This window comes from Agelaius tricolor, unplaced genomic scaffold, assembly GCF_023055355.1.
Source record: "Agelaius tricolor isolate 1412-34295 unplaced genomic scaffold, bAgeTri1.0.p SCAF_11, whole genome shotgun sequence".
NCBI lineage: Eukaryota > Metazoa > Chordata > Aves > Passeriformes > Icteridae > Agelaius > Agelaius tricolor.
In genome coordinates, this window is record NW_027269271.1 from 4,396,415 (window position 1) to 4,419,277 (window position 22,863).

General features: G+C 50.7%; 2 protein-coding genes across 3 annotated transcripts in view; one reads left to right on the forward strand and one right to left on the reverse strand.

The window, feature by feature from the left end:
• Nucleotides 1-7,703, forward strand: part of ASTN1 (astrotactin 1) — a 74,795-nt gene extending 67,092 nt beyond the window's left edge. The window contains exon 23 of one of the 2 annotated variants that reach the window (XM_071435903.1): nt 3,581-7,703. In XM_071435903.1, the coding sequence (XP_071292004.1) occupies nt 3,581-3,602 (22 nt within the window). In that variant the 3' untranslated portion in view covers nt 3,603-7,703. Of the gene's footprint in view, nt 1-178; nt 2,560-3,580 lie in introns of those variants that run through there. The other variant, XM_071435904.1, reaches the window with a different exon arrangement.
• PAPPA2 (pappalysin 2) overlaps nt 1,257-22,863 on the reverse strand; it is an 88,219-nt gene continuing 66,612 nt past the window's right edge. The window contains exons 17-22 of the mRNA XM_071435898.1: nt 21,578-21,746; nt 20,660-20,792; nt 19,473-19,582; nt 16,874-16,945; nt 4,490-4,588; nt 1,257-1,331 (exon numbers count right to left, since the gene is read on the reverse strand). Of these exons, the coding sequence (XP_071291999.1) occupies nt 1,257-1,331; nt 4,490-4,588; nt 16,874-16,945; nt 19,473-19,582; nt 20,660-20,792; nt 21,578-21,746 (658 nt within the window). The remainder of the gene's footprint in view (nt 1,332-4,489; nt 4,589-16,873; nt 16,946-19,472; nt 19,583-20,659; nt 20,793-21,577; nt 21,747-22,863) is intronic.

Sequence of the window (22,863 nt, forward strand, 5' to 3'; positions counted from 1 at the left end):
TTTTCACTTAGTGCCTACAGGGGCAAGAGCCTCTTGGAAGTCAGCAACTGTATGTCCAGCCTGAGGGGCTGGGACAGAGATAATAATAAGGAATACTAATACTAAGGAAAACCTCAATGAGAAAAGATAATTCTCAAACTCTCCTGACAGTTTTTTTTTGGTCCTTTTGGCATTGCAGGGTCTAGTCTCCTCTGAGAGCTGCTGACAACACAACTCAGTTGGAGCTCAGATATGAGGGAAAGAGAAGAAGGACCACCACAGCATCCTTCATTCAAGCATCACACAGCTACACTGGTTTGGCCTCTACACCCAGCTGGGTGTGCAGTGGCTGGGGGAGTGAGACAGAGAGGGAGCACGCTGAGTCCTTGCTCCTATTGACCATGCAGTGATCCCCATGGACACATAACCCTGCCCAGAGGGCTCTAAAATAATGTGTGATGGATGCCTGTGGTACCCTTGGAATCTGTTGTGCTCACTGGGATGATTCAAGGGCACAATAACATTTTTTCTCAACCCCACAATCCTGATCCAGATCCACACCCTAAGAAGAACAGGACAAAGCACTGGCAAATACCAAGGGCAAAACTTGGTCCCTGCCAGATGCCCAAATCACCGTGAGGTGGGAGCCTCCCTGCCTGGCATGGCCTGGGTGTTTGGCTTCTCTCTCCGTCCTCCTCCCAGCTCAGCAAGGAAGGGGAAAATCCCTGCTCCTCCTGCCCTGACCTGTGCTTTTCCCAATGGTTTGTACTTCACAGCAGCATGGGTGTGTGATAAAGGATACCCTTTCTCAGCTTCATCGAGAGCAAAGAAAATATAATATATATTTTTATATATATTATATATATGTATATAGATATAATTAAGTTTAAATATTTGCAGAGAGATCACAACTACCTCGACCTTGCTAAAAGAAGTCTGTACAGCAGAGAGGGGTGAATAGTGACAAAGACAGACACCCAGGAGCGCACCAGGACACACATCCATGGCAGCACCCGGGCTCCCGGCGTGGACGGGCCCTAGCCCAGCGTGTGGCTGAGGCGGCCCCAGACCCCGGCCTGAGCGCCTCGTGTGGCTTCTGGAGGGAGCAGCGACGGCGAGGGGGCCACAGCCCGCCCTCCGGGGCTCCTCGGTGGGCTGGAGCCGTCCCCTCAGCCGCAGCCGCCATGCCCCGCCCGGCTCTCCCTCACGCCACGGCCCCGCCGCTGCCCCTCGGCTCCTCCGGCGCTGCCTGACCCAGAGAGGCCCTCATGGCGCCGCTACTGGTTCTCCTCGGCCGCCGGGTCGCGGCAGGTGCACTCGTCCTGGTCGCAGTCGGCGGCAAAAGGGATCACCTAGGGGAGCAAAGTGTAATGGGTCATGTGTCGGAACTCAGTACGTCCCTCCGAGTGTCCAGAGTTGCGGAGGACCCTGCCGGGGGGCTCAGGGACCCTGGCACGCAGCCCAGAGCACCTGCGGATTTAAATTACCAGCTTTTGTATGAGGACCTGAAAGTCACAGAAGTTTAAATAGTATAATAATAAAATTATCACAGGGTGAAAATGTAGATTTTAGGATTTTTGGAATGGGGTTTTTGGGGACAAGATGGAGGAACTTGGGCGTGTCTAGCCTATCTTCTTCTTCTTGGTCTCCATCTTCTGCAGCGATGTTGGCACTTTGGGATTGGCTTAGAGTAGAAGCTCAGTGTCTAACATAGGTGATAGGTATTGGAAAGTAATTGTACATATGATATAGGTAGTTTGCAGTATAAAAAGACAACACCGCCCTGAGGGCGGTCAGAGTGCCTGTGGCTGCCCTGCTGAGCAGATCTCAGCTGGGCAGAAAGAAAATTTTATAGATAAGAATTAATAAACAACTTCAAGACCGAAAACTGAAGAGCTCTGACTCGTTCTTTGGATGCGCGGGCTGAAATAGAGACTTTTCACACATCTCAGGGCAGCAATTAACAACTGAACTCCGAGAGTCATGTAAAGTAATTCATGCTTAGGTGGAAAATGTATGAAATAAAAATTGTAAAATAAATTAAACATCCAACGAGCTTCGGACCACGGAGACAGATTACCACACTGAAGTCGCGAATCTCCTGGTGGCAGTGGGAATGAATGCCTCATTAATAAATAAAAAAAGAACATGGTTGGTGAAGAGATGGGCTTCCTCCGGAACCACCCAGGAACACCCAAGGACAATCAGCACTTGACAAATATCATCAGTCAAGATAACCGAAGTAGTCAAAAACGTACATCTGAATACATGACTTCTCCTAACATGATCAGTGCCCGCCACCACCCAAGAAACAGCAATTGTCCAGCCCTGCACAGTAAAAAGAAACTTTATACATATGGGGGTTGACAAAAGAAATCGGGGCACCTCTGCCTCGGGCATAAAAATCTGTGTAAAACAGCCCTGCTGGAAATGGCATTGGTGAACAGAGGGAGATCTGATGCGATAGAGGTTGGATCCAGGTTCGCCCAGCGCTGATCCCGGGCCCGACGCTGTCTCTTTGACTGTGGTTTTTGAGGAGTGTATTTTGGTCACGAAAATAAAATCTTTCGCATTTATTAATTTGGCTTTCTCCTTGATCATTTATAACAAAAGGGACAGCTCAGCTCCGCCCTGGGACACCCCTCTTCCTGCCTCAGGCCTCTCCACACTGCTGTGGACAAACAGACATTTTGGGCCGTGCCCTGTTGTTGGCAGTGCCAAGCTCTGTGCTCACTGAGCAATGGGCTCTGATACCACCTGTCCCCAGCTGAGTTTTGTTCTTAGCCTTTTCCTTTTTGTTAATGTGTTTCGAATTTTGCAGCCAATGGTTGGGTTGAAACTTGTGCCCCAAATGTCAAACCCTGAGAAGAAGTGTCCCCTGATGGGTGTAAGACATTCAGACTAGGCCTGGCAGTGCTGAGGCACCTCCCAATTAAATCTTACTTTGGTCTATTAGTTTCAAAGTTTTACTTGCTACCATTAGAAAACCTCCTGAACCTGTGGACCTGTCAGCTACTCCTGGCTCTTCCAGCAAAGCACAAAGATAACACAGCCTTGTCTTCTGCAGCTCTTAGAGGAACTCAACCAAGCTTTCAGCTGCAAAGCTGACCTGCACACTGACCAACATAAAAGCCAAGGTGGGTGCAGTGTCCTTGTGCATTGTGGAAAGCCAAGCAGGAAGATCTGTGAGCAGGAACAGCCTTCCATGGGGCAGGCAGTGGGTTCATCTAGGGCCACTCACAAGCTGTGCAGCTTTGAGACAGCTCGTGCAGGTTGGGAGGCTCATTTCACATTACTTTCTCTACAGTAACTGTGCGTGACAGAGCAAGCCTGTGTCCCCTTAGCTGCTGGTAGCAGAGAAAGGAGGGAGGGCATACACTGAGCAGCTGACTCCTGGTTGACAGTGGCCTGGTAATGAGCCATGGGAGCCGAGAAAACAGTTTTCTTCAGAGGTTTTATACACACCAGGCTCAGAGCCAGGAGTTTTTCTTGCTGTGAAAACATTTGATTTTTCACAGACTGGATCAGCAAAGGAAGGGCTGGAGTGCTTTGGGGATTTTTTTGATGTTTAAACCCGGTATTTCTCCATCTGCCTTAACAGGGATGTGCTGGAGGCTTGTTGAGCGGAAGATCTGGGACCTGTGGGGGATGCAAGCTGGGTCTGGGAGCTATGGGACTGAACCCCCCCACTATCTACTGTGAACCCATCCTTTATTTTGGCCATGCCTTGCTCCGAGATGTCATGATATTGTTGTGGGGATTTCACTCATCACTTGGGTGTAAAGCCTCTTCTTTCCTATCTCAAGTGGATCTTCCCAGGATTTTATTTTTCCTTTTCTCTGTGTATGTATGCGTGATGAAAGGAGAAATGATTCAAGCTCCACAACAAAGATGAGAAGATCCAAATTCACATATTTTCGCAGTGAGAAATTATTTCATGCCCTGTGATTTGTTTTGCTGTTGGATATGATTAGGAAGAATGGGCTGTGAGTGCTGGATAGCAAGTTAGGTGGGAGGGAAGATTGTGATGGGAGACAAAGAAGGGTCTGTGCTACCCCAATGCCAAGCTGCTCCCTCTATACTATTCTTCCTTCCTTAGAGAGGGAGGAAAACATCACTTGTAGCAGATGCCAGTGGATCATAGCAAAAATCCCCTGAGACAGCTCAATTACACAAGGTGACTTCTGACTCACCATGTTTAGCACAATGTCCTATGGAAGTCATTTCTTTGGGACACTTTTCCCAAAACGAGAGGAAATCCCATGAACCTCAGTGGGAGCTGGGCTGAGGTTTCAATCCCACTGGCCTGAGTCCAAACCCCGCTCTTAATCAGTGCGATGCTGTCCATCAGCTTCAGCTGGCTTTAGTTTAGAACCGTGCGTTTGTTCTCCGTTCATGGGAGAGTTACACTGCAGGCTCGGTTCCACAGCCAGCAAAGCCAAAGAACATAGCTAGCAGTCACCCCTGAATCCACAGATCCCGGCCAAGGCCACGGGAGGTGCTCTCTTACCTTCCTGGAGGACAGGGTGGAGGAGCAGCAGTCCCCGCCGTCATACTGGCAGTACGCCCGGTTGTTGATGGTGTCGCACCAGCCGTCTGCTTGGAAGGGCTAAGGCAGAGGAAGAAGGCTCTGTGAAATGTTGTTCAAAAGCATAAGGTTGCCCCCAAAAGTGGGTCCTCACCAAGGCCCACTTCCAGCATACACAACCCCCTCTTCAAAGCCAAAGGGCACCAGATATCCCAGCTGGTGTGGATGGAGCAGCGGGTGCTCCAAGGGCAGCAGCTAGAGGATCATGGAATTGTGTCAGAAGTGTAAAATGGCATGAGCCATTAAATGGCATGAGCCATGGAATTGTGTCAGAAGTGTTAAATGGCATGAGCAGCCTTTCAGAAAATCAGTTTATTGTTTAGTTACATGAGTCATCTGATCAGAGAAGAAGCGACCAGGGCTGAGGAGCAGCCAGTGATGGCTGAAGGACTCTCCCGTGCAAGGGCTGTGACCAGCGCCATGCATGGGAAGCACTCACAAGAAGGCATCAGGAGCGGTCAGCAGCCAAGGTTTATTTATCACAGATCTACACCAGCACTGCCAAGCAGCCACTGAACCAGCTACAGGATGGAGAACCCATTTCTTCATAGAGTGATTAGTAATGAAATGCTGCTTTCACTTCAGGCTCTGTGATTGTACTTACTGGCTCAGCAACCATGGCTGACCTCCAGGACGTTTTCCATCAGAATCTTGGAATCATTGAATAGTTTTGATTGGAAGGAGCCTTAAAGACCATCTCATTCCAACACCCCTGCCATGGGCAGGGACATCTTCCACTAGACCATGTGCCCAAGCCCTGTCCAATCTGGTCTTGAACATCTCCAGGAATGGGGCAGCCACAATTCCTCTGAACAACCTGTGCCTGTGTCCCATCACCCTCAAAAATTTCTTCCTAATATCTAGTCTAAACCCACCCTCTTTCAGTTTAAAGCCACTACCCTTTCTCTTATCACTCCATTCCCTTGCCAAAAGTCCCTCCCCCTGACCCTTTTTAGTCCTGGAAGGTCCTTTAAGGTCTCCACAGAGTCTTCTCTTCTCCAGACTGAACAGGACTCTTGGTGGAAACCTGGCTATCCCATTGCTCATGGAAGCAGCTGATCCATTTCATTGGATCTGGTTGGCCCCAAACAACAACCCGAAATCCCAAAAATGCCCAGACTCGGCCTTTGATGATGGACACTCACATGTAGCACCCTTAAACTGAATGAGAGCCTGCTGAAAAATGTCACTGCACCGCAATAGCCCTGCATCCACTGTGCCAAAGCCAACATGTGGGCCTAGTGATAATACCAGTAATTCACATGAAAAAACCATGCCAAAACCAGAGAACCCATGTGGCTTTTTGTCCTTGTGACTCAAAAGGAAGAGAAATGGGCTCAACACAGGCTAATAACACTTTAGGAAGTAGCAGCAGGGATTATGGCAAACCACCAAGTCTGGTCTCTGCTATCAGTAGCACAGGCCACAGGCCAAATTCAGGCAGCCACAGAGAGATCACATTAGCCTGGAAGATTTTGGAAGAGCACAAGAAAGAGCACACCTTCCTAGAGCTGGGAAATTGAAGCAGAGCCGAGATAGGTAGCTCACTCCAAAACAAGAAGGGATTTGACTCCAATCAGTGCTGTCACAAACCGTGTCCACAGGAGACCAGGGTGCAATTTCTTCAAGGCAACAGTGTTAACTCTCCTCTTCCACTAAAAAGCATCAGGTGGATCTTAAATGATTGTGATCAAAGAAGGTTTCTTAGACTCAAAGCAGCTCTGAGCACCGTGAGGGCCAGGGCAGGGATGTGGGGGCCGGCAGGTGCCAGGATGCAGTTGGGACTGGCCAGGGCCGCTGGCAGAGGAAGGCTCTTCTGGGTGTGATTTGCTTTTGCAGCCTTCCACACGGTGGAGTTTTTCCTTGAGCTTTGCTCCATGTGTCATGACTCACTGACAAAACAACACCCGTCGCTTTGGTAGTTTCCATACAATTATGGGGAGGTTTGCCCATCCCGGCTGCACAGGTCTGAAACGATTTCCAGATCTTGCGTGCAAGGTGGGGGGAGGACAGAGGCAGGGACAGCATGGGGAAGGAGAGGCTCCCCATCTCTCACTACACCTATCAGGGCTAACTGCCCCCTCCTCTCACCCAGCCGGAGCCCGTACCCCACCCTAAACAAATACAGGCTCCTATGGCAACACTTGTTGGGGAAACTTAACAACTCATGCTCCAAATTACATTGGAAAAACACATGAAGGGAAAATAAAAAATGACTAATTGGACTCGAGGCTCAGGAGAGCCAGGCACAGGGTTTGGGGATTTCTGTCCCTTTCCTTGCCTAGAACATGGTGACTCCTGTGCCTTTGCCTTACTAAGAACCTCCACATGGTTTTGTTTTTGCAAGTAGAAAGAACAAAGTAAGGTGCTGGTTACCCTCGAGGGCACAGGAGCCCTTGTACTTGCATCAGTCTCATTTTGGCCTTGCAGGAATCATGGCAAGGGAGAACACAGGCAATGCAATCTGCTAAGGGCAGGTGATGTGAGAGAGCAGACCCCATACAGCGTCTGTTCAGCCTGTGCTTGAGATGTGTGCCTCTACAGAAAGCAATGCCAGTGGTGGGAGAAGGCAGTTTGTTCACGTCTGCAACTCACAAAAACACCTGATGATGTTTTAAGATGCTGTCAAGAAAAAGGAAAACACCAATGCCCAGCTCTGCCACATGAAGGTGATGAATGTGACCCAGGGAAATGGTCAGCTGGGTCTCAGCTGCCAGAATACCCATCCTCCACTGAGGGGAGGGGGGTGGTGGGCTGGTTGAGAAGTCTCTTATAAACAGGGAAAAAATGAATAAGGCAACTGCAGCAGCCGCTGTGTGCTGTGCTGAGTGGTGGGGAGCTGCTGGGCCAGGCATGCCACCGAGGCAGCCAGGGAGACGGGCTGTGTCAGCGGATCTCCCGCTCGCTGGGCCATCCATCTTCCTTGTTTGTTCAGACAGGAGCTCCAGGGCATGTGGCAGCACGTGGAGGTGCAGCAGCTGGCACTGCCGGGCCGGAGCCCTGCGCCGCTGCCACAAAAATAGTAACGGCAAATCGAGTGCTTGGCAATTGAAATAGGCTAAAAAAACACAGCCTCTAGAAGCTGGGAGCAGGCACAGATGAAAAGAGGAAAAAAAAAAAAATCAAAGGGGAAAAAGAATGAAAGAGGGGAAAAATATTGCAGGCAAAGGAAGGATGCAAGAAAGGACTGGTTAGGTCCCAGTGCATCCCAGCCAGAAGCATCTCCGAGGGCTCAGTGGTGGAGTTTCTCTCAAGGAGGCTGGGAGATGTCATGCAGGGAGCAGTGCCTGTGCACAGTGTTTTTCCACAACCTTTGAAGAGTCCCAGGCTGGCTCCATCCCTGGGGCTGTTGTCCTGCCCAGCAGAGAGTCCCCAGTGCCATCAGTGAGGCAAGCAGGGTCCAGGCATTTTTCTTCAGATCCACCTTACAGAGTTTAATTCAGTGTGAAAGAGCACACAAGGGTGCAACAGGTGAGGGAAAGGTGGATCATGAAGACTCAATCACAGATCACATCAGTGTTGGACATATTTCAGTGCTACACATTATTTTTCAGGAATGCAGGTTTTGCTCTGGTTGAGCACACCTGAAGGCCCAGCACCTTGCTTTTGGCCATGCCCCATTCCAGATGCTTTGGAGGAAGGTGGAAAAAAGAAAAAAAAAAAAAAAATCAGCATTCAGCTGGCCAACTGTGTAACTGAGGAACTGAAAGACTTCCCTGATCTGCCACTGAGGTGGAAAGTGCTCATCATTTCTATCTGTACACAGCCATTGAAAAGCTAGAGTCCAGTCTCAGGGAGTCAAGTCCAGCCTTAAGAAGCAAAATGCTTTCTCCCAGACCGGTCCTGGGCTTTGTGACTCTGCTGATCCATCCAAGGAGGGTGCATAGTTTGCTTTCATGGAGCTTCTAAGTCAGCACAAATTTTGGTGTCATTTTTCCCTTTGGGAATTGGTATTCTGGGCATCAAGCTCAGACTGTTTGCATGCTAATTCAACCACGTGGCTGAGAAGATGCATGTGTTTTTGCTCTCCTCAGCTGTCACTTTGAAAGCAGCCCTAGAGAAACAGGGGAACCACCATTTGGGCAGGGACCAGCCCTGGAAAAGCTGCTTCTGCTGCCCTCAGACTCATGCCTTGTGCATCAGCTTCACCACCGGTAATTCTGCTCCTGGGACCGATGAGTCACTAGTGGTGGGAAGATGAGTTGGAAACCCCATCCCTTTGGTGGCAGGGGGATGTCAGCCCAAACCAGGCTTCACAGAACCACATGAACCTGAGTTGCCCCAGAGAGTGCTACAGCTGCAGGGGTCTCAGGCATGCAAGAGAAGCTGTGTCCCAGGTGAAGGTGCTGCCTGTAGCAGGGAGGAGCAGGCAGGATGTGTGGGGACAGGAAAGTATGGACAGGCTGGAGTGGCCCTTGGAGAAGCACAGGGCAGCTTCTCCCTGCCGGATGTCTCCCCTTCCTCCCCACATCAGTCACTAGCAAGATCTTTCCAAAAGCTCTGGGAGGTCCCTGGGAGGACTTGAAGAGTGCCCAAAGCCTTGTTAAACATCTGGTTCGCTTAAAGCCTCTATACATCCACCACCCCAGCTGGGGTCCCTGAAAATTCTCCCTCCCATCCCTGTCCCAATCCCTCCAACATCCTTCCAAACCACTGTTCCCCTGCAGAAAACTGTCAGTCCTTAAAGCCAGAGATGTGACAGGAGCTGGCTAAAGTGATGCTACAGCAGCGTGTCCCCAGGACACATCCCTTTCCTTACACACACTCACGCTGGTGAGGCAGAGAGCCCGGTCATTCTTGGCTCTCCCTGCTTGCCCAGGGAAGTTGACTGGGAATGCAGACTGTGGGAGGAAATGACAATGTTCATTGTTTGGATTAAATATTTTTCTTGGCCCTCTCTCTGTTGCAGTGTCTTTTATTTTATTTTTCCTCCCCCCCTTGACACCCCCAAGCACATTCACTTTCCTTCTCTCTTTTTGGAGGCTCTTTGGCACAAGGAGGAAATCAGCTCTGAAAAACAGAGAGGGACAGAGAGGGAACAGGTTTGGCTTATGCTCAGAAAGTTTTTTGGGATGTTTTTGTGCCCTGAGCCACCCTGAGCAGTGAGGAAGGTCTACCTGGCCCATTGTAAAAAGGGTGAGCACTATCCAGAGGAAGAGACCTCTAGAAATTTGGGAAGAGGAACCTGGGACCAAGTGGCCTGAAAAAGAGAAATAAAATCCTACAGACTTAGTGCTTCATTGTCCATTTTATGTTTTCTGGTTTCTGTCCCCTGAGCCATCCCTCTGCTCCTTTTGAACTGTGGCAGCTGTCCCTTGGAGGTAGATGCTTGTTGGAGACATCATGGACCTGCCCATCACCTCAGACACAGACAGAAAGCAAAACAGAGAAATTCTAACTGCTTCTGAACCTGCTGGTGTCCCTGAGCCACTCATCAGCTAAGCATGCAGATAGTTTTTACCACATCTCAGGTCTCCAGAAACATCTCCTCCAGCTCCAATGTCTTCTCCCCAAGTCTCATTACAGAAAAACAGAGGCTTGCTGCTTGAGAACATTCTCCATGTACCTGAATGAACACTGCAGGGAAGAGGTGGTGGGCTGGAGGGTTGTGCCTCATTTCAGCTGATGGACCATCACTGTACTGCCATAGCACCTCCCAGCAGTCTTGGTGTGGAGTTCTAGGTGTTCTTCAGGACACTGGAGTCCCTTGGACATGGATTTCCTGCAAACAGCTGGGCCCATTGGAACCAGTCTGTGCTGAGGTTGTGCAGGATTGGTGTCTGCAAGGGGGATGGAGTGCACAGAGGCTCCATGGGCTGCTGTCAATGGCCATCCTGGGAGAGCAGGTCCTTGCCTTCATGGTGCCTGAAAGTGCTTCTGTGTCCCAGGCCAGGACTTGGCTTGGACACACTTCTGCTGCAGAAGTGAACATGTGGCACTTTGGACCCCCAAATGGGGATGTGTTTCATTATCCCTCTGCACTGTGCTACTCAGAGTCATGCTACTCTTCCTCATGCCACTCTTCCTCATGCCTCAGCAGAGAGCCATCTGGAAAGGTCTTTGCACCGTCCAAGGGATGAGAGGGAAGAAAGGGATGAAATGCTGGTGTAGATCCCCACATCAGAGCAGATCTTTGCTTCCATCTAAACATCCATGTCTATGATCTATTCATGGTGAGTTCCTCGGCCTTGTCCTTTTTACACCCTGATCTCAGTGCTAACAGAAGAGAAGCAGAAGCAGGAAAGAACAGGGAGAGAGGAGCAGAGGAAGTTGCTGTGTGTCATTAGTGCTCCTGGCAAGCATGGTGGCTCACCATTCACAGGGATACCACTGATACACACAAGAGAAGACAGGACTTCCTGTGCCATGAGCACCAGCCTGCCATCCTGCCCTCAGTGGCTCTCCTGCTGCATGGATTAGATCTCCTGCCAAGCCATTTGTGCAAAATATGTTACAGGATAGAACGGGTTATGGAAAACAAGCCTTGAAAACCACAAGGGCCTCCTGACCCACTTGTATCTGATTTCTGCCAAGTTCTTGTTACAGATCTTAAACAGAAAGAAAAACAATGTACAAGGGATGAAGGAGCTGAAGGGGAATGAATATTCGTGTTGGAAGAGCAGTTGGCTGGGCTGTGCTTGGGGATGTTTATTATCAGAAACGACTCATTGATTTTTATTTCAGCGGGTGCTTTCAGTGGTTTTCCACTCCGTCTGTACCACTGGCTGCACGACTGTGACTGCTGGGAGGGGGAAATTGGGACATGGATGGGGATGAGGGGAAGGCACCTGAACTGGAGAGGGCAGAGAAGCAGCCATAGGTCAGTACATCCCAAGTGCAGGGCTGCTGCCACAATGTGGCTTGGGGAAGCTGAGGCTGCTCACACCCCTTTGGGGCTCCACCACTACTGGTGGTGTGTCTGGGTGCTGGAGCCCTATCCATGCCAAAAGACCCTCCCATCTTTTGGGTCCTGTGAGCCTCAGCATCTGTCCCTTGTCCTTGCTGCTGTGTGATCTATTTCCCTCTGCTTTGCCTCTTAATAAAACGATGCTGCTACAATCACACTCTGTTTGTGCAGGGGACAGAGATCTTCTCGCTGTTTAGGAAAAGCACACCTCAGCTGAGATTTTTGGAAGAGGAATAGATTTCTTTGGGATCATCCCCTGGCTATATCCCATGCTGAGCAGCCCACACCACCCATGCCAAAAGCAGCATGAAAATGTACCCAGCAGGTATGTGAAGAGCTCCCCACCTTGCCTTCCACCTCTCCAGCATGAAGGGCTTTGCCTTCACCAGTCAGAGGTCAGGTCTGATGCAGGAGTGACCACTACCTGCAGTCCTTGCTCCTCATGCCCCCTCACTGTCTGTACAAGCTGCATTAAACAGGGTGGAAGGTACAGCACTGCCTGGTCCAAGAGAGAAGAAGGATGTGTGAATCACGAGAGGGTGACTAAATTCTGGCCACACAGCTGTAGTTGCTCTAGAGAGCCTCCTTGGTGCAGCTGGGGTGCCTGTGGTCCTCACTGCCTTAGGTCTCAGAAGTACAGAAGACAATCTTTCCTGGAGCAGAGCATTCTGCCAGCACCACATTTCTTACAGTTTCCTGTGTTGAGTTCTGCCATGGTACAAAATCAGAGACCCACAAGCCTGGGATGAGTGAGAACCAAGGGTCTCCAGCCCCACTGATACTGAGGAGCAGAGGCAGCTGGAGCTCAGCTGCAGTGCTGTCCCAGGGGACAAGTCTCACCCTGTCTCCCATCACATGAAAGAACAGCAGAGTTTAGGGGACACTCCCCACCATCCTTATTGCATATGTCTTCCAAAGGGTTAATTCTGACTGAGAAATGCTGGACACAAACCATGGATGTGCTGAGTGAAGGTTTTGTGCATGCTGGTGGGAAGAGCTAAGGATCCTTCAGGGTCCTTCACTACCTGTTGGATCAAGAGACTCAGGAACAACTTGCAACCACAAACACACTTCAGTCCCTATTTCATCATTTCCATTGTAATACCTCAGGAAAACCACAAAACAGAGAACAGATTCACGTTTTACGATTGTGATAACATGACCAGCAACACGAGAGGGCAGCGAGACCTTGTCCTCATGCAGGGCAGGCCTGAGAAATTCCCAGCAGCTCATGCTCACAACAGTGTTCTGTTCTCTGCCCATCTTCATCCAGAGCATGAGGCAGAGACCTCCAGTCAAAGTCCATTCCAATTAACCCTTTGCTACCTGCACACAATGACATGAAGCTCGAGGTGAGAAGGAGGCCAGCATGGTGCACAATGCATTGGCTGCCCAAAAAAAGCTGCCCAAGTTCACTCTGGTCACTGCAAGAGCAGCCTAGCTTTCCCTGAGAGCATTTGAGCAGGACAGTGGTGGTTACCCCATCCTGTGAATAACACTGGGTAAACACAAGGATGATGAAACAAGTGAATTTTTGCACCTAAACCACATCTGCAGTGTGAAGCACAGGAGCCCCTGTGGTGGGAGACAGAGGGGTGCAGGTGTAGGGCATTGCACAGACTAGGAGGTGCTCTATAGCAGCTATGCTCATGCACAGACTGCTTTGGACCATGGCAGGAACAGTCCAAGGGAGCAACCTGGATCTCTGTACATGCTGTCTCTTCCTCTGAAGTCAACAGTCTCACTTGCTTTTGAGCACAGGAGGATGATGCATCAGAGGTGACCACCTTGGGATGGCTTAGGAGAACGTGACCCAGACGCTGCAAACAAACACCTCCCTCACAGCAGTCAAACACACCACCAGGACCAAAACCACCTCCTCCCAACCCATGGTGGGGAGGAGGGGTTTCTCTCCTCCTCCACTCGCCTCTCCTGACAGCCCCAAGCCCCCTCCCTTGGTGCTGCCATCTGTTTTTCTACTGATGGCAGGGGACGAGATGTTCCGCTGGCCCTCGAAAGGCAAAGTGCGCTCGGCGCTAACTTGAATTCCTGACGGGCTCCTGGAAGGGTTTGCATCCCTCCCTCCCTCCTTCCCTCCCTCCCTGACGTACGTGCCTCACTGCTCCAGCACTGGGGAACTTGGCAAGGCACAGCAAGAGAGAGGGAGGCAGATGGATGACCAGATTAACGGAAAGAGAAGGGAGGTGGGAGAGGAGTGCAGGGATGAGCAGGCAGGCTGATCCACCGCCAGCAGAGGATAAAGATGCGGTCCCTCTTTAGGGAGGGAGGGAGTGACAGTCCCTCTAATGCCATTGCATGGTGACCTGGACTTTCCAATAAGAGGCAGAGCTCCAGATGGAGCTGGGAAGGTTGAGCCTTGGCTACTGCTGCCATGCCCCGGCCTGAAGTGACTCCACCAGAGAGAGACAGTACGAGCTGCCAGGTGGCCTGGATTTCTGTTATGTAGGGTTGCTCCCCTCACTGTGGCATCCAGAAGAGAAAACTTCCTGATCCAACACACACTTGGCAGTCAATGGAGAGACAATAGAATCTCCAAGGTGTGACTCAGACTCGAGGTGACAGGGACAGCCCACTGGAACAGCATTTCACTGCCCAAGGATGGCAGAGTCTGGGCTCTTAAAGGAGGAGTCTCCATTGAGGGGCTCCTATGAAATGAGAAGGAAGCTGGGACTAATATGACCCGTGGCAAGTGAATCTGAACCATGTGTGTGAGGGGGGCTGCAATGCAGTGAGGACAGAGGACAGGTTATATTCTTTCTCTACCCTGCTCCTGCTGTGGGATGCCTCCATATCCACAAGGGACTGGGGGAAGTGAGCAGCCTCTGAGAACTGCAGAGTTTTTCTTCACAAGGAGGAGGGCAGAGAGGAATAGGAATGAAGATGGAAGGCAGCACAGATGAGGTAGAAACAACATTCAGAGTATTCTGTGGTCAGATGGGGAGACTGGTGAGATCTCCCTGCAGCAGCTCCCAGAGCAATACTTTGAGGCACTTTCAGTAAGAGTTACTCTTTACAACAAGACAATGACTACTATGAAACTCATGTGGGGGGAAAAAGTTATCTAGGAAAATTTGGATTATTGGTCCAACCTTTACAGCTTGCAGCACCCTAGGAGGAAACACATAGAAAAGAATAAACCAAGACATGTATGAGAAGTGAGGAGAAGGAAAACAGGGATGAGGAGGAGGCTGGGAGCTGTATCAAAAAGGAGAGCTTAAGGGTGAAAGACACTATCTGAGGATGAATCTTCATTAGTGCTACAGTGAGTGACTGTGACCTTAAGAACAGGCCTGCCCTGATGCAACTGCTAACAAGGAAGAAGGCACTGTTCCACAGAGGAGGATCAGGATATCTAACAAATAGTTAGATGACCTGAAGGACTGGAGAGAGAAACAAGATGACATTCTCTTGTATTAAATGGAAGGGCAAGCTCTTGTACTGATGGCAAAACATCTGCTGTTAGCTTGGTGCTCATCAGTTGGAAACAAAGGAGGAAGAGAAAGATCTGGGTGTACTTGCTGACCTCAGGATATCTGAACTGCCAGACTGATGCAACTGCAGAAACAACAGATATAGTCCTGTGTCCCATCAAAAGAGACATTTCCAGCAACAAGGAAGCTTTATGGAGGGCTTTGGTGGACCTGGGATGGAAGAACATGTACTGACTGCTTGGTCATTCCTGATGAAACAATAATTGAAAGCAGAAAAAGCATTTAAAAGTCTACAAGGGTGAAGAAGGAACATGGAATCTTTCCATCTTCTGGTGGGACACTGCAAGATTTTGGCTTGGTTAACCTCCTGTGTGCCAAGAGTCCTGCCTGGGGCTGCTTTCTAAGAGTAAAGGAGGGTGACAAGCAGATAGGAACAGAAAGAGCTCATGTTGGCTGTGGGCATGTTTGGGTGGTTGATGAGAGCACAGTGACTTACCCTGGGACTTCAGGTACTCAGTGTGTCTGTGTCTCACACACACACACAAACTGGCACTTTTCATCATTCCTTATGGGATCTCTCCCTGAACACAGAGACCTAAGGTGAAGCACAGGAACCACAGAGGAGGAAACACTAGGGTCAGTCTGGTGTACCTGAGCCTAAGGGAGAGGCCTCACAATTGTGTCAGCTTTATGTTACCTGAGCTGCACAGGAAGGGAGGAAGAAACACTTCACACTCCATTGGCTTCTTTTTTTGAAAGGACCTAGTCCCAGAGAGCACAAGAAATTCTCCCTTGCTAGCAGAACCACCACAGAGACAATCACTCAACCATCTGGTCTGCTCTTCCACTTAAGCCATCCCATTTCAAACACATTACCCCAGATTTGTGCTAAAAGATGTGGTTTAGAAGACACAGAGCTCCCAAAATGTCCGAGGATCACTAACTTCTGGTACTCAATCACCAAACACCTCTCAGGCACACAGCACCTCATTCCCCTGCTCTTTCAGGCTGTGTCTCACAGTAGACAGGCACAACACCGGCATCAAATTTGGGAAATAATTGCTGCACCTTCTGTAGACCATGAGGTTTCCTTCCTGGGGACGTGCCCCCTGCAACATTGCCCTTTCCCCCACACTCCAGTCCACAAAGAGCTGAGCTCAGCAGAACCAGCGAGGAAAAGCAATCATTGCATTGAAATGAGCACAAGAAAAAAATACAATCAGCTAACCCCAAAGCTATTTTTGGTGTGCAAACTCCATTTACATTTTCCTTTTTGGTAAAAATCCCAAATTTTCAGCATACAACATTCCAAAATTTCCCCCCTTTTTCCTTTTATCCTCAATCATAATAACAACTAGTGCTTGACAAAGACTGCCTATTTTTAATTTCCTTTGTGAACTGACTCCAGGCTGCCTATGATTTTCTCCTGCCTGGTCATTATTCAAAGCTAAATGAGTGGCTAACCAATTTCTGCAAGGAATTCTTTGTCTGCAGATTCTTCAGAAGCAGTTTGTTTTGCATATACAAGGCTGGAAATCCTGATTGTTTGATTTGGACAGGTGAGTCACACAGGGCTTTTCTGGACCCATGTTACTCTAGAACTGCGGTTCTGGTTAGGGAAACATTCCAGCTTGGAGTCAGCTCAGGCTTTTGGGGGATACCCCTTGCCAGTGAAATCCTTTTGCTAGAATATTCTGCCCAGGCTGGCCAAAAAGAAGCAGGCAAGGAAGGAAATGGGTTATTGTGCAGCTCTTGCTCCCCAGCACCATCCTGGCTGTGGGGACTCTACCCAAGGATGCTTCCTCTGCTATCTCCGCTCATCCAGCAAGCCCAGCTCGGAGCAAACATAAGGTCAAAGGTGTCTGGTTTGTGCTGGAGCAGGTCTTCACTGGCAGGAGCTCTCCTGCAAGGAGCAGGCAGCTTGTGCTGGGGCCAGGGAGGGCTTACCTCACACGACTGGATGCAGTGAATGACAGAGGGGTCCGGATACCACCGCAGCCTGCCCGTGCACACAATGTTCTGGGAGAGGAGGAGAAGACAGCAGTTAGCTCAGGTGGATGAGGCAGGGAAACAGCCAGCAGTGTGTTCTGGAGCCACAGGGTCTCCTGCAGCACTGCATTACTCACTGCAGGGCAGAACAGCAGTGACACCCCCAGGACCCTCCTGGCCCAGCATACCCAGGGTAGCTGCACCCAGGAACCCACACACCAGGGCACGTTGTTCAAGGCAGAGGCCAGATATACACACACCTTGTGTGTGTCTATCTGTGTGTGTGTTTTGAGATGTATATTGGTTGAACTTGCTGATCCTGGAAGTTTTTTCCAGCCTTAGTGATTCTATGTTTCTATATTGATACAAAACTGGAAGAGGACAAAGAGAAAGGACAGGGACTACCTGAGAAGTGGGTTTGGCTGGCAGTGCCACCATTATGTCTGACTTGGCCAGGAGCTGCTGCTGGGGGTAAGCAGCCACAAGAGGCTGGAATCTACCATCATATCTCTGTGTGATGCTGAATTCACCAGCTGGTCATCACTCAGTGCCTACAGCTGGCTCGCTGATCCCTGCTCAGGCTCTGAAAACTGCATCCTGGGAGGAAGGACTCATCTCCCCAGACCTGACTTGAAGTAGATACACCAGGCTGACGGTCACTCTGAGGTATTTACAAACTCTCACTGGTATTTACAAACTCAGCTGTTGCAGCCAGATGGACACAAGAGCGAGATGTGAAGGGCTCAGTTTCCCAGCCCTGGAACACACCACGCTGCTCATTTAGCTGGGGTTTGTGGGGAACACTGATGATTACACAGGGGGAAGAAAAGCCCCACCACACATGCAATTTCCTCCTTGTAAAGCTCAGGCAGGCTTTGAAATCTGAGGCCCCATAAAACAGCATCTGGCCTGTGAAAGTGTCCTAGGATGCCCTTCACAGCACAGGAATTGCACAGAGAGGTGAGTGTGTTTGCTCCCAGCCTCGTTTGAGATGTTCAGGGGCAGGAGGACTGGCTCCAGCATTCCCAGGTGGCATGGCAGCTAGGAATAGGGCAGCTCTGCCCACACAGGTCCTTCTGCAGCATCTTTGGTCAAGACTGTGACGAGGCTGGAGCAGGATGAGGTCCTGGCCCTCCTCGGCCAGCCCCAGAGAGAGCCAGCTTAATGGGGCAAAGACTGGGGAATTCCAGAGCCCACCAGATCCTGCTCAGCCAAGAGGATGTGTACATCCCAACCCCATGGAGCTGCTTTGTATGTGGTTGTTGTGCAACTCAGATGCCATTTTAGCATACTCATATTAGTATACTCATATTCCAGGCTGGGAAATAAGGGCAGAGAGACAAACCTGCTCAGCTGTGGCATGCAATGAATCAGAGCTGAAAACAAAACAGGACTGTGCCCCTTCTCTGAGTGGCCTGTGCAGTTCCCTGTGTTGTTTGCCCCATCCTCTCCATCTCATGGAGCATGGCAGCTCCCGGGAACAGCAAACTGTTGGAGGCTTGGGGGAGCCAAGCGGGGAGCGGAGACAGAAGCCAGGACAGAGAGGAAAACAAGATGGTCTAGGGAGAGAGAGCTCCTGGCAAGGGACAGAGCTCCTTCTTAAAATAGTGTCTCCTCTCTGCAAAATGCCTCCCTTGCACGAAAGCCTGCAGTGGTGGTGAAAGGGAAGCTGAACACCACTGCCTCAACGGGCCAAGCCATGCGATCCCTCAAAGGCAAGGACTCCTTCCAAGGCTCGTGCTTCACCATCCCACATGCCCCAGGCATCCTCGCCCCCCCGGCAGCCGTGGGCCTGATTCAAGGCAGTGCACAGTAGTATCCACAGGCATGATGCTGGGCCTCCTGCGGCTTCCCAGGAGGAGGGGAAAGCATTTGGATGGGAGCACTGGCTCCTGGGAAGATTGTTTGCTTTTCTTTGTTCCACCTCCTTCCTTATACATCTCGTTTTTATTTTAAGAAATATTACCCCGGCAGAGCTGCTTTTTGGTAAAGTCGTGCCACGAGGATCCAAAATATTTGAGCTATTTGAGCTGCTTTGCCTACAAAATGAGTAAGAAGTGGGGAGGGGAAGGCTCCCCTGTTCCAGCAGCAGAGGCACCCAGCCGGCCAGCAGGTCCTGGCAGCTGGAGACACCTTTCAGCTGACAGCGCCCTGCCTCTTCCTTGGCAGGGAAATGCCTGCCTAGGATTGCATCTCTGCTGCCAGGTAAGTGGGGACCCAGGCTTACACTGTGCCAGAGGCAGCTTTTGCTCTCCCAGAACACTGGCTGACAATAAACAGTAGCTTAACAGGTCTAGGCACACCACACATCCTGAAAAATCAGTGGGATTCTTGCATTAAAACTTCATATATTGTGGTATCATGCAATTCCTGGAAAGCTGGCTTGGGAGCTGATAACTCTGCTGAACTTTGGTATACACTGCTTGTCTTTACAAGTCTTACCCTTCTTTACCTGAGGCAGAGATTTTGGGTTAAAACACCAGATGGAGAGGGAGGGAGGTTCCCTCTCCATGCTGCCAGCAACCCCCCTGCTAGAAGAATTCCTCCCCCCTTTTACCTGGACTCTGGTTGGCTGCAGCCGGTGATCCATTGTCTCAGCAGTGACATTTTTGGGCAGTATGACAGGGTCACTTGGAGGAATGATACAGGAAGGAATGCACACAGCACCTGTGGGAGGAAGGAGAGCCTTGAGGACCTTACCTGGAGCCAGGCATCAATGTCCTGTAGGAGGCCACACTGATGGTAGAGAAATGTAAAGAGGACCCTTTATCTCCCAGCCTGAGACAGCCATTCCTCCCCCAAATCCTGAATTATCCAAGAGCCAACAGGAGTTGTGCCCAATTCTCTTCTCCCAGATGAGAGGAAAACTAAAACACAACCTAAGAGAAAGATTCCAACCTTGATGGCAGGACATGGGACCCAGCATGAAAATAAGTCTGGCCTAGATGTTATATGATGTTTGCTGACCTGTTAAGAAGCATCTCTCTAATTTTTCTACCACAGAGAATTCCCACTGCCTTCCCATAACCCAGGAAGAAAAAAAGCTGCAAAAACCACCTTGGAAAAACAAGTGGGATCCCATTCCTAATCCTAAACCTCAGTAGTCCCTGACATTAGACTGTCCTCAGCCTGGTTGGACCAGGCTGGTATGACTGGTGTGTTTGCTTCAGAGTAATATGGGCTGAGCTCAAGCATGCTGCCCAGTGGGATGCTAGACCAGATACAACAACCATGGCTGAGTGTTGCAGGTTTTCCTGAAAGCTCAAAGCATCCAGGTCCTGCAGACAGAAATGGATGATGCGGTCCCTCCTCTGGTCAAAGTGCCCTGTTACACTCAATTGTCACTGCAGCTTTTATGGCTTTTATCTAGGACTTGTCACATTAACCCTGCAAACAGCAGCAGTGGTAGCAAGTGGAGAGACCTCAGGAAAGATGGAGGGCTACAGATCAGGAAAAAGTGCAAAGAGCTGGGTTTGCCCTAAAGACAACCCCTGCTGCTTCTGAAAAGAGAGATGCTTAATGCTGGAGACAGCTTTAGATTTGGGTCTTGCCCAAGAGTGCAACCAGGGTGAGCACAAGGCTAAAACCTTCCTGGCTCTGTGTTTATAAAGATCATGGAAGAGAAAACAGGAATTTTTCTGTTAATTGGGGATTGGTACAGGGAGAATCTATCTATAGTCAATTGTGACTATCAGCTCTCTGGTATGACTGAGTCAACACAGTTTGGTTTTCATCTGCCCTCACCTATGCCATGCCCCTGCTCACACTTGTACTCCACGAAGTTCAGCTCTGGGGGTGGTGGGCAGGAGCCCTGCAAGCTCTCACACAGTTTGAACTCCTCTGTCCACAAGCCCTCCTTAGTGCAGACGATGGGAACCTGCAAAGCAGAGGGAGAGCAGCTGGTATTACCCACTGCCTGGCCACCACCCATCTCTGGGGGAGCACTGTGCAAGGACACCCCTCCCACCCACCAACGTCCAGAGAAAAGCTCCCCAAGGCAGCTGGGCTGCAGCCACCTGGCCCAGCCTATGTGCACTGACCAGAAATGCAATTGTTTCCCAGCTGTTGCTGGATCCCACCAGAGGGAATCAGCCACCCTTCTTTTGACAAGCCCCTTTCCAAGCATTGATAGCTGGGTGGAAGAGCAGGCAGGCAGCAGCCTCCATGCCCAAGGAAGCCCCTTGGAGAGCACAAGTGCTGCAGCAAGCTTGCCCATCATCCTAAGTGAATGCTTTCACAGCAGCTCCCAAAACTTACTGGAAACCCTCTATTTATGCTTTCTGACCCCATTGACACAAGATAAGCCAGCTTGCTTAGGACCACTGCTTTCCAGGGAGCAGGTGAGCATCCCCAGGCAGTGGTGCACCTTGTGCCATGTATGGGGTCCAGCAAGACCAGCCTTTGGGCTTGTAGAGGGACTGCAAGACCAACCTTTGGGCTTGTAGAGGGACTGCAAGACCAACCCTTGGGCTTGTAGAGGGACTGCAAGACCAACCCTTGGGCTTGTAGAGGGACTGCTCTTGGTGGTAAAAGGGTTTTTGGCCTTGGGGATGGGCCAAACTGCTGCAGGGCCCCTCTGCACAGCAGAGCACAGGGAGCCCTGCGGTTTGTAGCTGCTCTGAAACACGAGGTGTGGTCAGTGTGTGCCTCCCCCAGACTCACCTGCTGTCCCTGCTGCTCACAGCTGAGCACACACTGGCTGTCCAGCTCGAAGCCCTGCGTGCAGTTGTACATGCCCTCGAAAACGGGGGGCGGGGGCTGGCAGACCACGGGCACACAGTGCCCCTCTTCCCACTGCCCACTCTCCAGGCACTGCACCTTCAGGAACTTCCTGGGGAAACACAGACACCAGGCTGGCCTGCAGAACCCCCAGCACTGCTCCTTGGCTGCACCAGGCATCCCACAGATGTCAGGAGCAGACTGAAGACATCTCTCCTGGAGCAGAGTCATGCCCATCCTGTGTAGGACTTTCCCATACTGTACAATCCCTCACCATGGGCATGTCTTCCAAAGGGACACCCCATGCTTAACCAGGACCTTTTCTTCTCCTCCCTGGTGGGATTGTACTGATCTAGGAGCACTGGATGCATTTCCCTTGCACTCACCACCCCACTGCCCCTCACCTCTTGTGGTGCCCCCTAAACCCTTCCTTCCCACAGTCCCTGCAGGTCCTGCTCTGCTTTGTCCCCCAGCCAGTAGCTGCATTCTTTGCTGGATGGAGTTTGCCTCCACCAGTAAATCCTCTGGCCTGTGCCCAGCTGTTCCTGAGGCTCCTCTTTGTACTCCAGCCAGATCTGTCAATCCTGCTCTGGCCAAGGGGCTGCAGCAGACCAGTACCACCCTATGCTGCTAAAACATGAGCTACTTGCCAAGAAAAGAAAGAAAGAAAAAGTCCAGGAGCAGAGCCCACCCACTTTTCACTGTCCCTGGCAGTGATAGAGACACCACATCTTTTACACAGAGGCATCAAAACTGCTGAGGTATCAGGCTGGCCAAGGACTGCTCTCTCAGCAGAGGACACATCACTGCCCTGATGGGCTTTACCTGAGCCAAAGCTGATGGCTCCATCCTTAAGGAGGCTTTTCCCCCCCACTCCTGTCCTCCTTTACTAGACAGCCCACTCCGGTGCCTGCCCCTGCCCTCTCCCTCTAAGCCCAGCAGGCAGGGCTCCAGGCCACGTTAGGGAGTTTATGGCCTGCCACAGGTATGTGAGGGGGCTGCCAGGGGTTAGAGGAACCCCTGGGGGAAGGCACTAAATTGCCCCTTGTTCTGAGAGGCAGCAGACAGAGTGTGGGGCCACCCATGTGCCCCTTAACACCTGGAGCAGGGTCATGACATTGTGTGGGGCCACCCAGCTGTGCCTCCACACATGGTACAGGGTCACACAGCCTGGAGAAGCAAGGGGACCCCATCTGCACCCTGCTGCCAGACCAGGGGTGTTCCCTGTC